This window comes from Bubalus kerabau, chromosome 9 (genome assembly GCF_029407905.1).
Source record: "Bubalus kerabau isolate K-KA32 ecotype Philippines breed swamp buffalo chromosome 9, PCC_UOA_SB_1v2, whole genome shotgun sequence".
In the NCBI taxonomy this organism is placed as follows: Eukaryota; Metazoa; Chordata; class Mammalia; order Artiodactyla; family Bovidae; genus Bubalus; species Bubalus kerabau.
Genome location: NC_073632.1, coordinates 50218168 through 50231585, shown reverse-complemented (window position 1 = coordinate 50231585; position 13418 = coordinate 50218168). Strand labels below are relative to the sequence as shown.

The 13418-nt window shown below is 45.9% G+C and overlaps 1 protein-coding gene across 1 annotated transcript in view; it reads right to left on the bottom strand.

The window, feature by feature from the left end:
- Positions 1-13418, bottom strand: part of SCML4 (Scm polycomb group protein like 4) — a 40430-nt gene that overhangs the window by 21826 nt on the left and 5186 nt on the right. Inside the window, exon 3 of the mRNA XM_055535282.1 lies at positions 10173-10367. Within this exon, the coding sequence (XP_055391257.1) occupies positions 10173-10367 (195 nt within the window). The remainder of the gene's footprint in view (positions 1-10172; positions 10368-13418) is intronic.

The window sequence follows — 13418 nt, the reverse complement described above, 5'->3', positions numbered from 1 at the left end:
ACAGGCCTACATGGCAAGGAATCAATGGCTCGTGGGAAGCAGAATCCTGCCCACAACCACATGAATGAGCTAGGGAGTGGGTCCTTCCTTAGCCAAGCTCTGAGGTGCTCGCCACCTTGTGAGAGACCCACAGCTGGGGAACACAGTCAAGCTGCACCTGAATTCCCGATCACAGAAACTGTAAGATGATACATGTTAAATTAAATTTTAGGGTAATTTGTCACACAGCAATATACAAATATTACAGGTGGGAAAGGAATAATACATTCCTCTTGACTCTGCATATCTAGGTTGGAAGTTACAATTATTAATTCAATAGCAGTTAAGATGTATATGCTATTAGAATATTTAATTCTCTGTCAGGAAGTTTATGGGATTCTTTTTTTTTTTTTTTCCAACAGTCAAAGGGTTTGCTACTTATGTCTGAGACCCAGAAATGACCCACTAATAGGAGAAAGTCTGTGGAGTTTATCTTAGATGCCTACTGGTTTCCAAAGTTGCTTCAATTCCTCTTGACAAGGTTTATCATTTTATTCCTAGTTCTGTTACATGGTCAGTAGATACTGGTGTGGATAACCTGCAGCTATTACCATAGAACCCACCACAGAAGCTCAGGGTACAGGTCCAGAGAAGCAGCCCAAAAGATAGTCTCCAGTTACAGCTCCTGTGGGCCCTGGAGATTTGGGGATGGCCACATCTCATATACTCTTCCATCACAGGCAGGAGCCTCTTTGGACAGGCCTGCCAGAGACACAGAAGGCCTTCTGCAGCTGACCCAGATGTCCCCAGTATGATCTCCACTTCTAGAGTGGCTCATGGGGGACTAATGGGTAGGGTGTCACCTGAAGGACAGTTAGCTTCATGGAACAAAGGAAAAGATTTCCAGTAGATTTCATTATTTGAAGAGAGGCATGGGGTTGGGGTAGAGGTATCTTTTAGAGAATTCCTGAGGCCAGCCTTGTGGGAAGAAAGAGTCTACACCACCTCTTTTTTGACGGCCTCTTTTCTCCTCCTTACTCCCTCTTAGAAGGAGCTCTCCCAAACAGGAGAAAGCCTACTAGGGATTTACAACCATCATCATTCTGCTCCTCAAGTCTTGGGTGTCTTTAATCCACAACATGACTTTATTTGTGACCTTGAAAGAGGAGCATTATCTTTGTTTCTTTTTGTTTCATTTTAACATTAAAATATTACCAAATTGGTCAATGTGATTCAATACTGGGTTATTTATCTCATATTGAAAGTACCTTGAGTGACTTCCTTGGTGGTCCAGTGATTAAGACTCTGTGCTACCAATACAGGGGGCTGGGGTTCCATCCCTGGTCAGGGAAGTAGATGCTACATGGCGTAACTAAGAGTTTTCCTGCTGCAACTAAAGATCCCACATGCCACAACTAAAAGAGACTGCATGCCTCAACAAAGCTCGAAGATCCCATGTGTTGCAATGAAGACCTGGTGCAGCCAAATAAATGAGTAAAATTCCTTGGGAGGTTCCAACAATTTAATTGGAGCATTCATTCATTCATTTAACCAATAATTATTGAATCTTTGTGCTTCCTCAATATCTGTAGGATTTGAAAGAGAACCTAAGCCTTACAATGCAAAAGAATTCAATAAATTGCTGAACATTATAAAAATCTATTTAAGATTCTACAAAACCCAGTGTTTTACTTAGAGGTTCCTTTTTTCCCTTTTAGTTCAGTGTTTTAAAAAGTACAGACAGTATACGTTCATGAATGATATCATTGAAAATAGAATAAATAGCTTTTCCTAAATGAACTCATATAGGCATACAAGCAGAATTAAGATCAGGAATTCTACACTGGCAATCACTCCCTCTCCCATGCTGTAAGAGCTCTGGCTGGGCTTCTCCTGGACATATCTGTCTAAAAATATAGTAAGGCCTTTGTATTTACTGCAGAACTTGTGGACATTCTATTTTTTTTTTTTTTTTCCTGTGGCATATGGAACTTCCTTGACCAGAGATTGAATCTATGCCTCTCGCATTGAAAGTACAGAGTCTTAAGCATAGGCCTGCCAAAGAAGTCCTGGACATTTTCCTTTTCATGTGTCCATCAAGACTCTCTCAAAGATTCTTAAAAACTGAGCTTGGTACTAATACTCTTTTCTCCTTCCAAATGACCCCAATTTCAACACATGGCTTGAAAATCAAACCACTCATTTTGTTCACATAGCCCATGGCTATAACAGGATGAACATAGCTCTGCAATATTCTGATCATTGGCCTGCACATGCCTTCCTTCATTTCTCTTTTTTTAACCCAATCATTTCATATATTATTTAAAATACTGGGTTAAACCATGCCTGGGGCTTCCCAGATGGCTCAGTGGTAAAGAATCCACCTGCCAATGCAGGAGATGCAAGAGACACTGGTTTGATCACTGGGTTGGGATCCTCTGTAGTAGGAAATGGCAACCCACTCCAGTATTCTTGCCTGGGAAATTCCATGGACAGAGGAGCCTGGTGGGCTACAGTCCATGGGGTCACAAAGAGTTGGACATGACTGAGTGAGCACACAAACCATGCCTGTCGTTGGTGGAGTAGGCCCCTTTGTGTGGATTTTGTAGGGATGAGGAAGTTCTCCTGGTGTCTAGGATGATAGGTTCTGCCTGTCCTGTGGATGTCATCCAGCAATGATGCAACTAGGGCACGAGGATAAGGATGAGACACTCCTTGCGGCCAAGATATTAACCCAGAAGGAGAAAGGATAACTGATCTACCTAGAGTTCAGTTTCTGCCTAGATTTTGCTAAGTGGGCATTGGTGTTTGTTTTGTTCTTTTACATCTTTGCTAGAAGTGACACAAGAGTACCACAAGCCACTTGTGAACATCCATTTTGTGTGGTCACACTTCTGAGCCAGGAAATAGGACAGATACCCCACTCAGTGAGTGTTGGGTAATGGGGCCTTATCAATAGGCTTGGGAAGAAAAGCAAAGGGCCAGGGAGGAGACCTGGGCTCAGTTTCCACTTCGCTGCTGCCTTTCTGGTTGGCTTTGACCAAGTGGCCTCAGTTCTGCAGGCATCACAAGTAGAGGGAACTCAGAAAACATTTGCCGTCTGGCCATATGGATGTTTCTATATAATGGAACTCATGCCACTTGGTACGCTCTATTGCCTTTTAGAAATAAACAACCTTTTGGAAAGAGATATTCTCTGGATAGTCATTCTTTTGTAGAGATATTACATTAGACAAACTTGTAGTTCAACAAGGAAGCAGATTTGATTTCTAGATGCTGGGTATGCAGAAGATACTGTGCATGTCTGTTACTCCAAGAGTTTTCTGGTGCCTGTCTCCAAGACCACCAGCCAAGGACGAAAACATCAAGCGTCAAGAATCAATGGCCTTTCTCATCTCCCACTCTCACCATTTGTGTATCAAAAAAGCTACTCAACAAAAAGTAAACAATTTGTTCCCATCAAGTCAAACCTTTAGAAGGCAGGAAACCAATCACTAAATTAGATCTCGCAAAAGACTTCAGCTATCACATTTGTGGTTTCCAAAGAAGATCTCCCCAACGCTTGGTGAGCACAGTTTGTTCTGTTGTGTCAAACCGAATTGGAGTCAGTAAAATATTTACTGTGGACTTGTGTTTCAGGCTCTCCTCAAGTTCTCACCCTCAAGTCTACCTAGGGAGATGAGGTCTGGACCTGGATTCTAGCAGTATAAGGCAGAATTAAGAGCCATGAATGCTGTGCAGACAAGGGTCTGAGAGAATGGATCCCTAGGGTCTTCTAGGGATTCTGGGAAGCTTGGAAGGCAACAAAGACCCTCCTGCCAGTGCTGGTCGGAGGTCACAGTGCTTTTCAGTGCTGCCACACTGAGAAATGTGCCAGTCATCATTCTTTTCTTTCTTTTACCTTCTTCCCCAGCACTGCAAACCTCCTTTTTCTCACCTGCATTTTCACCTGTGCCACTTTGCCTGACCACTCTGCCCCCTCACACCCATGGACATCTCATCCAGCTCATTCTCAGCATCAATGCTCCTACAGGGCGGCAGCATCCTAGAGTAGATAGGTGTATTTTACTGAAAATCTGACATAAATTTCCCTCTGTGAGCAGGACTCAGTCAGCACACACCTTCTCATTCCTTGTGTTCCTAAGCAGCAACGGCACAGGACATCCCCTGGGAGCCTGTCAGAAACATAGGCTCTCAGCCCACTCCAGCCATCCTGAGCCAGAGTCCATATTTCATCAAGATGCCCAGGTGGTTCCAGGGCACAGTCAAAGTGGAGAAGCACTGGCTAAAGCTTACTTATAACTGAGACCTTTTCCCCCCAACATTCAAAGTGAAGTTTCTTAGTCATGTACAACTTTCTGTTATCCCATTGACTGTAGCCTACCAGGCTCCTCCATCCACGGCATTTTCCAGGCAAGATTACTAGAGTCGGTTGCCATTTCCTTCTCCAAGGGATCTTCCCAACCCGGGGACTGAACCCAGGTCTCCCGCATTGCAGGCAGACGCTTTACCCTCTGAGCCACCAGGGAAGCCACCATTCAAAGGTAAAGTAAAATTGTTATCAAATGCAAATCAAGAACCAAAAATGTTATCAAATCCATGTTTTTGCTTCCACTTTCCTAAAGCACCCAGAGAGCTGCTCTCCACCTGATAACATGAACATTTGGCAGTCAGTTAATAGACGTAGAGGAAAATGACTGAACTACCCAATCTCAAGCCAAGAACTCCACGGTCCAGACTGAATTCAGGCAGCTGAATGGGTCTGAAGCTGGTTTTCCCTGAACACAAGAGAAAGATCATTTGGTGAGAGAGTTTATATTTGAAAGGTCTAAGGAAGAGATGTGGAAGAAGCATGCTCTCTGCTCCACTGTGAGCCCTTCTACCTTGGTATCCTCATCTTCCCTCCTGGGGGATCCCACCACAGGGCTCCTGGGGGCCCTCACCTCTTACTGTCTGCGGCTCTTCTCTGCCACTCCCAGCTGTGACTCTCAGCTTGGAAGGGACCAGAGAGGACATCTTGCTCTTACATCCTCTGGATGCCTGAGTTCAGCCTGACGGCCCTGACAAGTGGACATCTGCTTTTGTCACCAGTCATGAGGAGATCACACCATCCAAGCAGCTCCATCTACTTCTAACCAGTTTTGACTTTTCAAAGATCTTTACAATGTCAATGCCACCTGACTCCCGAGGGAGCCATCTTCTGAGAGTTCCACTTTGTTATTCACCTTCCAAGTCCTTTACCTGGGAGAGTACTCCTTACACCCACAGTTCTCAAACTTTAATGTGTTTTTAAACACCTAGGATCTGTTGCAAAGGAGTGAGGGAGGGCTGTTGAGCTTTTCCTTTCTTGGCTGATGGTGATGTTCCTGACCAGAACTTGAGTGACAAGACTTGAAGGTTAATTAAGTATATCTTCAGGACCATAGAGAACAAATCCATGTGACCTGGTGTCACATCCTAGAACAGAAAATCATTTCTTTCCCAAATCATCCTTTTTAAAAAAAAAACACCCCACAAACATCTTAGTTTCTGTGACAGTTCCTTGTGTGTCCTGGCTTTGTATTTTCTTAACTGTCTGATTTACTGTCTTCTGGAAACGCCCTAATAATGCTGACAAACCCTCTAACTGTGTGGCACCAAGCCTGGAACACTCCAGCTTTGAATGAACAACCTTGGGGCAGGGCAGGATCTGGTTCAAATGAGTTCAAGACTGTATGATCTTATTTAGGAATAACATGGATACAAAGCCTTAAGTCAACAAAGACCTCCAGTCCTTCCCTCATAAAGGCACCTGCCTTTCTTGCCACAATGGTAGGAAAGTGGGTAATAAACTAATTCCTCATCCAAGGTAATAATAACATGATACGTTATCCTTTAAGGGAACTTTGGGGCTTCCCAGGTGGCACTAGTGGTAAAGAACTCACCTGCCAGTGCAGGAAACATAAGAGACATAGGTTTGATCCCTGGGCCAGGAGGGTCCCCTGGAGACAGGCATAGGAACCCATTTCAGTATTCTTGCCTTAAGAATCCCATGAACGGAGAAGCCTGTTGGGCTACAGTTCGTAGGGTCGCAAAGGGTCGGACATGACTGAAGTGACTTAGCATGCACACAAAGGAACTTTGACAAGGCAGTCCTAAAGAGGCAATGTCTTATTCTAAAGGCAAACTCTTTAATGGTATCATCCTAGGCCCCATGGAGACAGGTAGGAGAGACATGTGCCAGGGGGCTGCTCAGAGCCTACCATGCCATTGCTGCTTCTTCCACCCTCCCCGAGGCCCCTAGACACATGAAACACACAGCACTTGGTCCTGTAACACCTAGGGCATAAGGAGCAATTTCCACAAAGTTGGTTGATTTGGAGCAATTCATTTTTTCAAAGCATCCATGGGCTGGGGAAAGGTTCTTGACGACAACTGAAGTAATTGCTTCTAAAGCCACAACACCTAGGAAGGAAATCAGCTTTAGGTAGAAATACCTGCCCCAGTCAAGGGAAGAAACAAGGTGGCTACTTCCAGGAAAAAGACAGGAACTTCACTCAGCATGGTGAGTTTGGAAGGGGAGAGAATGTGGTGGAAACCAAGGCAAGGGTTTCTTCAATGATCACTTAAGGAAAGCTGGAGGGGGGTTCCTGGGACAGGATGTTAAAATGAAATTATTTTAGTTTTAGTTTTGGCTGAAGCTGCAAGACAGTAGGCTCCCCATACAAGAGTCAAGTGTGGAAATCTTGCAAAAAGAGATGGAGGTGGTGGGAAGCCAGTTTTACAGCTGTAGATGACCACCCACGTGCAGCGGCGCACCCAACTGCAGAGGCTGAAAAGCAGGTTGAATAGAAGATGAATTGTGGAGAAAAAACTGTCCCATGTTCCCATGGGCTTCAGTGTGGCCCTGTGAGTAGCTTGATCTCTGACCCTGGAGCTCAAGAGACAGAAAGTATTATTGTTTCATTTCCATGAGAAAAAAGTCTGATGGAAGAACAGAGGAGAGGTGGTGCAGCGATCAGCCCGCATGCCCTGAGTTTGTTTGGGCAAAGGATGTGTGAGTGTTTCTAAGAGACCAGATCTGAAGTGAGATTAGCTTAGATCCTTTCTATGGGACTATCTGGAGGCACAAGGGGCCTCAGGAAAGAGAAGCCAGAGATTTACCTGCAGATGCCTTGAGGCTGTGGGAAGAACTGTAAATGATCAGCCAGAGAAGAGTTACCTTTGTCTTTGACAACGAATGTGCAGATGAGAGATGGGGACTCTCCAAAGGACCCATGGAAACAGTGTCAGATTTCATTTTCTTGGGCTCCAAAATTAATGCGGATAGTGACTGCAGCCACAAAATTAGAAGATGCTTCCTCCTTGGAAGAAGAGCTATGACAAATCTAGACAGTATATTAAAAAGCAGAGACATCACTTTGTCGACAAAGGTCCATAGTTAAAGCTATGGTTTTTCCAGAAGTCATGTATGTATGTGAGAGTTGAACCATAAAGAAGGCTGAGCACCAAAGAATTGATGCTTTCAAACTGTGGTGCCGGAGAAGACTCTTGAAAGTCCCTTGGACAGTAAGGAGATCAAACCAGTCAGTCCTAAAGGAAATCAACCCTGAATATTCATTGGAAGGACTTATGCTGAAGCTGAAACTCCAATACTTGGGGCACCTGATGTGAACAGCTAACTCATTGGAAAAGACTCTGATGCTGGGACAGATAGAGGGGAAGAGCAGAAGGGAACAATGCAGGATGAGATGGTTGGATGGCATCACTGACTCAATGGACATGAGTTTGAGCAAACTCAGGGAGACAGTGAAGGACAGGGAAGCCTGGAGTGTTGCAGTTCATGGGGTCGCAAAGAGTTGGACACAACTTAGCAACTGAACAATAACAACAACAAGAGCCCACAGGATGAAGAATCAGCTTGAAACACCCACCAGAACCAGGGAGCCTCATGCCAGCTCACAGTGGGATTAGTCAAGCAAAAACTCTCCTACCTCTTTTCTCTCCTCCTTCCCTCACTCTGATCAGGAAGGATTTGGAATCACCGTTAGTTCCATACAGAAGGGGCAAAAACACAGGACTAGGCAGGAGGTGAAGAGAAGCCAACCATACCTTCCTTTGCTGCTGCAGGCAACTGGCCCAAAGCCAGGGCTCTGCTGGGAATGGGAAGTAGTTACATCTTTGAGTGAAATTTAAAGTTTGATGATCACACTGACCTGGATGTTAACTATTCACTAAAGAATGTTTTGTTTTCTGAAAGGAGCCAGGAAAAGCAGGAGATCTGCCCTAAATTTCATCCATGGACAGGGAATAAGTGATCTCACAGGCGACATTTATTTCAAGGAGAAAGGGAGACATGAGTTATGATTATGTCCCATAGGTCATTGCTTATTCAATGTAACGACGACTTAAGAGTTTGTCAAATGAAATCAGTCATTTGCTGTTCTCATTGCAAGATTCACTGGAAGATACATTAGCTTTACAATATGTTTCTGAGTCAACCAAGGTTTATAGGAGAGGCCATATTCATAGACTGTCAGAACCAGAAGGTTATACATGAGCAACTCAACCCCTCATTTCACACAGGAAACTGAGGCCCAGAGACATGAGAAGACTTTCTCAAGTTCAGACATACAGAGACATCAAGAAAACACAGAAGTATAGAGCATCTGCTCACATAGGCTATATTTAATTAGGTACCTTTCTTTGTAAAGGCCAGATTTCTTCCTGTTTCCCAGGTCTCAGAGAGTTTAAAGTAAAATTGTAGACAAGGTTCTTGACATTATATGAGAAAAATCTATGCTAAGAATCTTCCCTGATGTCCTCCTAGGCTTAAAATATAGCCACTCTGATTATAAGTATCCTTCTGCTGAACTCTCTAAACCTGTCTGTGAGCACATAACTGCAAATGTATTGGTTTTTTCATTATTCACACTGGTCACTCAATACCTCAAAAACTTCCTAAGCTCACGTATTTGCCTTATTCCAAGACAGGGTCTCACAAGGTACTTGGAATAGGAAAGGGGTCAGCAAATGTTTGCCGAATGACATAATGGCTAGATTTCAGTTTCACTATCTATGTGTTCTTTATGTATCAACAACACTGCTTCCAGAGAAAGAAAAAAGGTGACATGTCTGCTCATCCTTGAAACCTGAAATCTAGAATCTGGACTCATGTTCTGCTGCTGCTAAGTAGCTTCAGTGGAGTCCGACTCTGTGCGACTCCACAGACGGCAGCCCACCAGGCTCCCCCATCCCTGGGATTCTCCAGGCAAGAACACTGGAGTGGGTTGCCATTTCCTTCTCCAAGGCATGAAAGGAAAAGTGAAAGGGAAGTCGCTCAGTCGTGTCCGACGCTCAGCGACCCCATGGACTGCAGCCTACCAGGCTCCTCTGTCCATGGGATTTTCCAGGCAAGAGTACTGGAGTGGGGTGCCACTGCCTTCAAATCCATAACTCAGGGCCACTATGTGGGGGATGAGCAGCTCCCACTGGCACCTAGCCTATTGGGCAGACAATGGTGTGGCAAGTTTGTCCAGGTGGCCTTGCCCTTCCCACCGACCACTTCCCTACACTGAGCTATTCTGGGGCTGGTGGTACAAAAGGCATTCAGCTCCTCGGATACCTTCCGTCCTGTGATGAAGGAGAAACACTAAGTCTCACTGGAGGACATATATGATTTACAGCCAGGTCAAATTCCTGCCATGATAGACACTCTATTACACTTTTTATTGACCTGGGTAGGAACCTGAGGCCCCCAGAGAGGACCAACGTAATCAATCCGTTAGCCCTTGTTTCTTCAGGATTTCTTTGTTACTTAGGTTAGTAGTCCTTCAATTATTTGACAGTGATGAATAAATGCTCAAGAGTCTTTATTAGAAGAGAGGGAAAAAGATCACTCATTACAAGTGATGTGGTCTCAGTGTCTACATTCTAATAACATAGGCCTAAAAGTTACAATGTCAGCTCTCAGTAGCTGGAGCCATCTCTTCCACTGCAGCCTGGGTGGGGACCATCGGGGTGTCCTTGGTCCTGGCCGGCTCTCACTGTGCCTCAGATGCCCAGAGGGGCAGTTCATGAACCTCTAGCGGAAGGAGGGAACCTCTGGCTCCTAGAGCTCCCAGGAGCCCCCTCAGTGGCAGCCTCCTCTGCCCTGGGAGGGCAGGGACACCTGGAGCCACCTGCAGGCCCCAAGGCAGACGGCAAAAGCCTACCTGACTCCATCCTGCCTTCCTGGCTCTCGGGGGCGTTGTCGGAGGCGCTGGTGCCCCTGGGGAAGGGCTGGTGGCTGAAGAGGTCGTCACATAGGAGACTTCGGCACAGCTTGGTGAGGAAGCGGAGGACGTACCCGACGCTATTCACCACGGGCAGGCTCCGCAAGTGCTGCTTCCCATCAAAGGAGGCGGAGACTGGAAGAGCACAGACACAGCTACTCAGAGAAGAACTCTGGAGAAAGCCACAAGCCCATCAGCCCTGGGGAACAGGTCTTGGTGTGGTCAGTTCTGCTGTGCTTTTAACTAAGTTTTATTTGGATTTCACCTGTTTTTTCACTAACACCCTATTTCAGTTCCAGGATCTCATTCAGGAGATCACATTGGCTGTACCTGTTGCGTAAACTTGGTATCCTCTGATTTGTGACTGTTTCTCAGTCTTTTCTTGTTTTTCATGATCTTGACAGTCTTGAGGAGTACTGATCATGTATTTTGTAAAATGTTTCTCAATTTGGTTTGTTTGACATTTTTCTCATGATTCGACTGGGGTTATGGTTTTTGGGGACCTTCCCTGATGGCTCAGACAGTAAAGAATCCACCTGCAATGCAGGAGACTGTGGTTCGATCCCTGGATTAGGAAGATCCCCTAGAGAAGAGAATGGCAACCCACTCCAGTATTCTTGCCTGGAGAATTCCATGGACAGAGGAAGCTGGTGGGCTACACTCCAGGGGGTCATAAAGAGTTCAACACAAGTGAGCAACTAACACTCACTTTCACATGGGTTTTTGAGGAGGAAGACTGCAGGGGCAAAGCGCCCTTCTCCTTGCATCAGATAGACACATGGCATCTCTGGGATGTCAACCTTCATCTCCTGGCCAAGAAAGTGTTTGCCATGTTTCTCCACTGTATTCTTCATATTCTGTTCCTGGGAAATAAGTCACACGGTCCTATACACATTCAAGGGCAATGGAGGGATTAAGCTCTACCTCCTGAAGAGGGAACAGTCCCTATATAATCTGAAATTCTTCCATAAGGAAGACTTGTCCCTTCTCCTCCACTTATTTATTTGTTTATTCATTAATAACAGTGTAGACTCAATATATTTATTTTGTACTGTGGGTTGTCCAACACTATGTTATTTATTTTATTGCTAAATTATTCCAGTTTTTATCTTTTGGGAGCTTGCAGATTTACTCCTGCATCCCGCTGACACACCGTCATTTTTTAAGCAACTCTAGATAAACAGACTTGGATCAAAGGTGGGTCTTGATAAATGTCTGTATCTAGATGTGACTGTGTGTGTGTGCGTGTGTGTGCACGGGTATGTGTGTTCAGTCCCTTCAGTAGTGTCTGACTCTTTGTAACCCTATGGACTGTAGCCTGCCAGGCTCCTCTGTCCACCAGATTTTCCCAGCAAGAATACTGTAGTGGGTTGCCATGCCTTCATCCAGGGTATCTTCCAGACCCAGGGATTGAACCCACATCTCCTGCACATCTCCTGCACTGCAAGCAGATTCGTCATGCCACTGGGGAAGCCCAGATCTAGATATATATGTATATTCAAATAAAACTGAGTTCATACTGAGGTGTCCAATTCTAACCCAGTGTTCAGGGTTCATTCAGCCTTCTAGGGAGGAGTCTTTATAAAAGAACTCCAACGGTGTTCTCTCTGCAGTGATGCTAGATCACACTCAATTTCTCTAGGGCTACCAGAATTTTGAAGAAACATCCAGTTCCTCCAGCTGAGAACTTGTTTCTTTGTGTAATCCTCCTCACGGAACTCTGTTGCCATGTGAAGCTCACACACCAGCTCCAGTGTGGGGAACACACAAGAAGATCCCCAGCAGGACATTCTGCTCCCCTCCTCCCCCAGGCTCTGCCCTCAGTGCGCACATGTGGAACGCAGCCTGGGCTTTTATACTCTAGCTCCCAAAGGCTAGCACACTAGGACAGGGCGACCAGAGCTAACTTTGATTTCAGAACTGAAAAATAAACTCTCACACACACCTACCCATTCAAATTAGAAATAAAAAGAATCATTTCTTTTGTGTAACTTTTAATAATTTAACAAGAGCTTTCATGTCTATCACCTCATTTATGCTGTCTGACTGTCCTGTGAAGACAGTGGAAAGAAGGTTATGATCCCATAATGTAGACGAGGAAACTGAGAAGGCCTGGAGTATTTTTCCAGCTCCCGTGGCCTCTAAGGGGTGTTTGCCTGTCACTTTAATACTCCATAATAATGACTCTGATTGGGAGGGTCAGCAAAGAGCTGCCAAGGTGCTCAGTAAGGAGGATCTTGACCTCTGGGACATGCTGGAGATTCCCTCTTGGGTGGGGGGGAGGGGGGGAAGTGGGGAGGGGCAGGCACTGCTGCTCACCTCCCAGACCTTAAAAGACTAGGTGAGATGGAGACTGACCACACAGCAGGTGGGTCTGGGGCATCAGGCCTGTGCCTTAGATCAGGGTTTCCACATTCCCAGAGATTACTGGAAGCTCACACAGTGGGAAAATCCCACCTCCTGGAAGCAGACGTGTAATATGTGAGATCACAATAGCTATCCCTCTGGGAGAACATGGCTAAGGCAGAGCATCCCAACAGGTGTGCTGGGAATGGGCCGTGGTACTGGGACATGGGACCTCAGCCTCTGGGGTGGCCTGAGGCCCAACCATGGAGGTTTGAGTTCTTCAGGTCCACGATGCCCATACTAGTGTCACTATTTTCTACACGTTGTGCCCACGAGGATGTTTAAAAAGCAGTGTCTGAAGGCTCAGGTTCTAGGTGGACAGTGGGGGAGTCTGGTCTTTCTCCTTAAGCCCCTCCCTAAACCACCTTGGAGCAATCGTCATCTTGCTGGGCTTCCACATCACCACCAGAAAAGTGGAAGACCACTGTGCTGCTTCACAACCTCAAGGAGGAGGAGGCTCCTCAGTGCCACTGCATTCTCCAAGACCAGGCACTCCACTCTGACCTTCCTGGGAATCCCTCAGCCAAGGGAAACTTGGCAGGGCTCTGCCTGCTCGGGCATTGGTGCCAGGCTCTGTAGAACCTCCTTGCCAGTGCCGAGGCCCCTGAGGCCACAGAAGAGCTGAGCAGCAGATCAGAGAGTTAGGGGTCTGCTCTCCCAGTCGAGGGCAGGGCCACAAAGAACCTGGGTGGGATTCACTCAAGAGGGAGGGGCGCAGAGCGCAGGAAGAGCTTTCTCTGAGCACTGGTCTGTGTCTTGAGCTCTGCTGTTTAGCCAGGA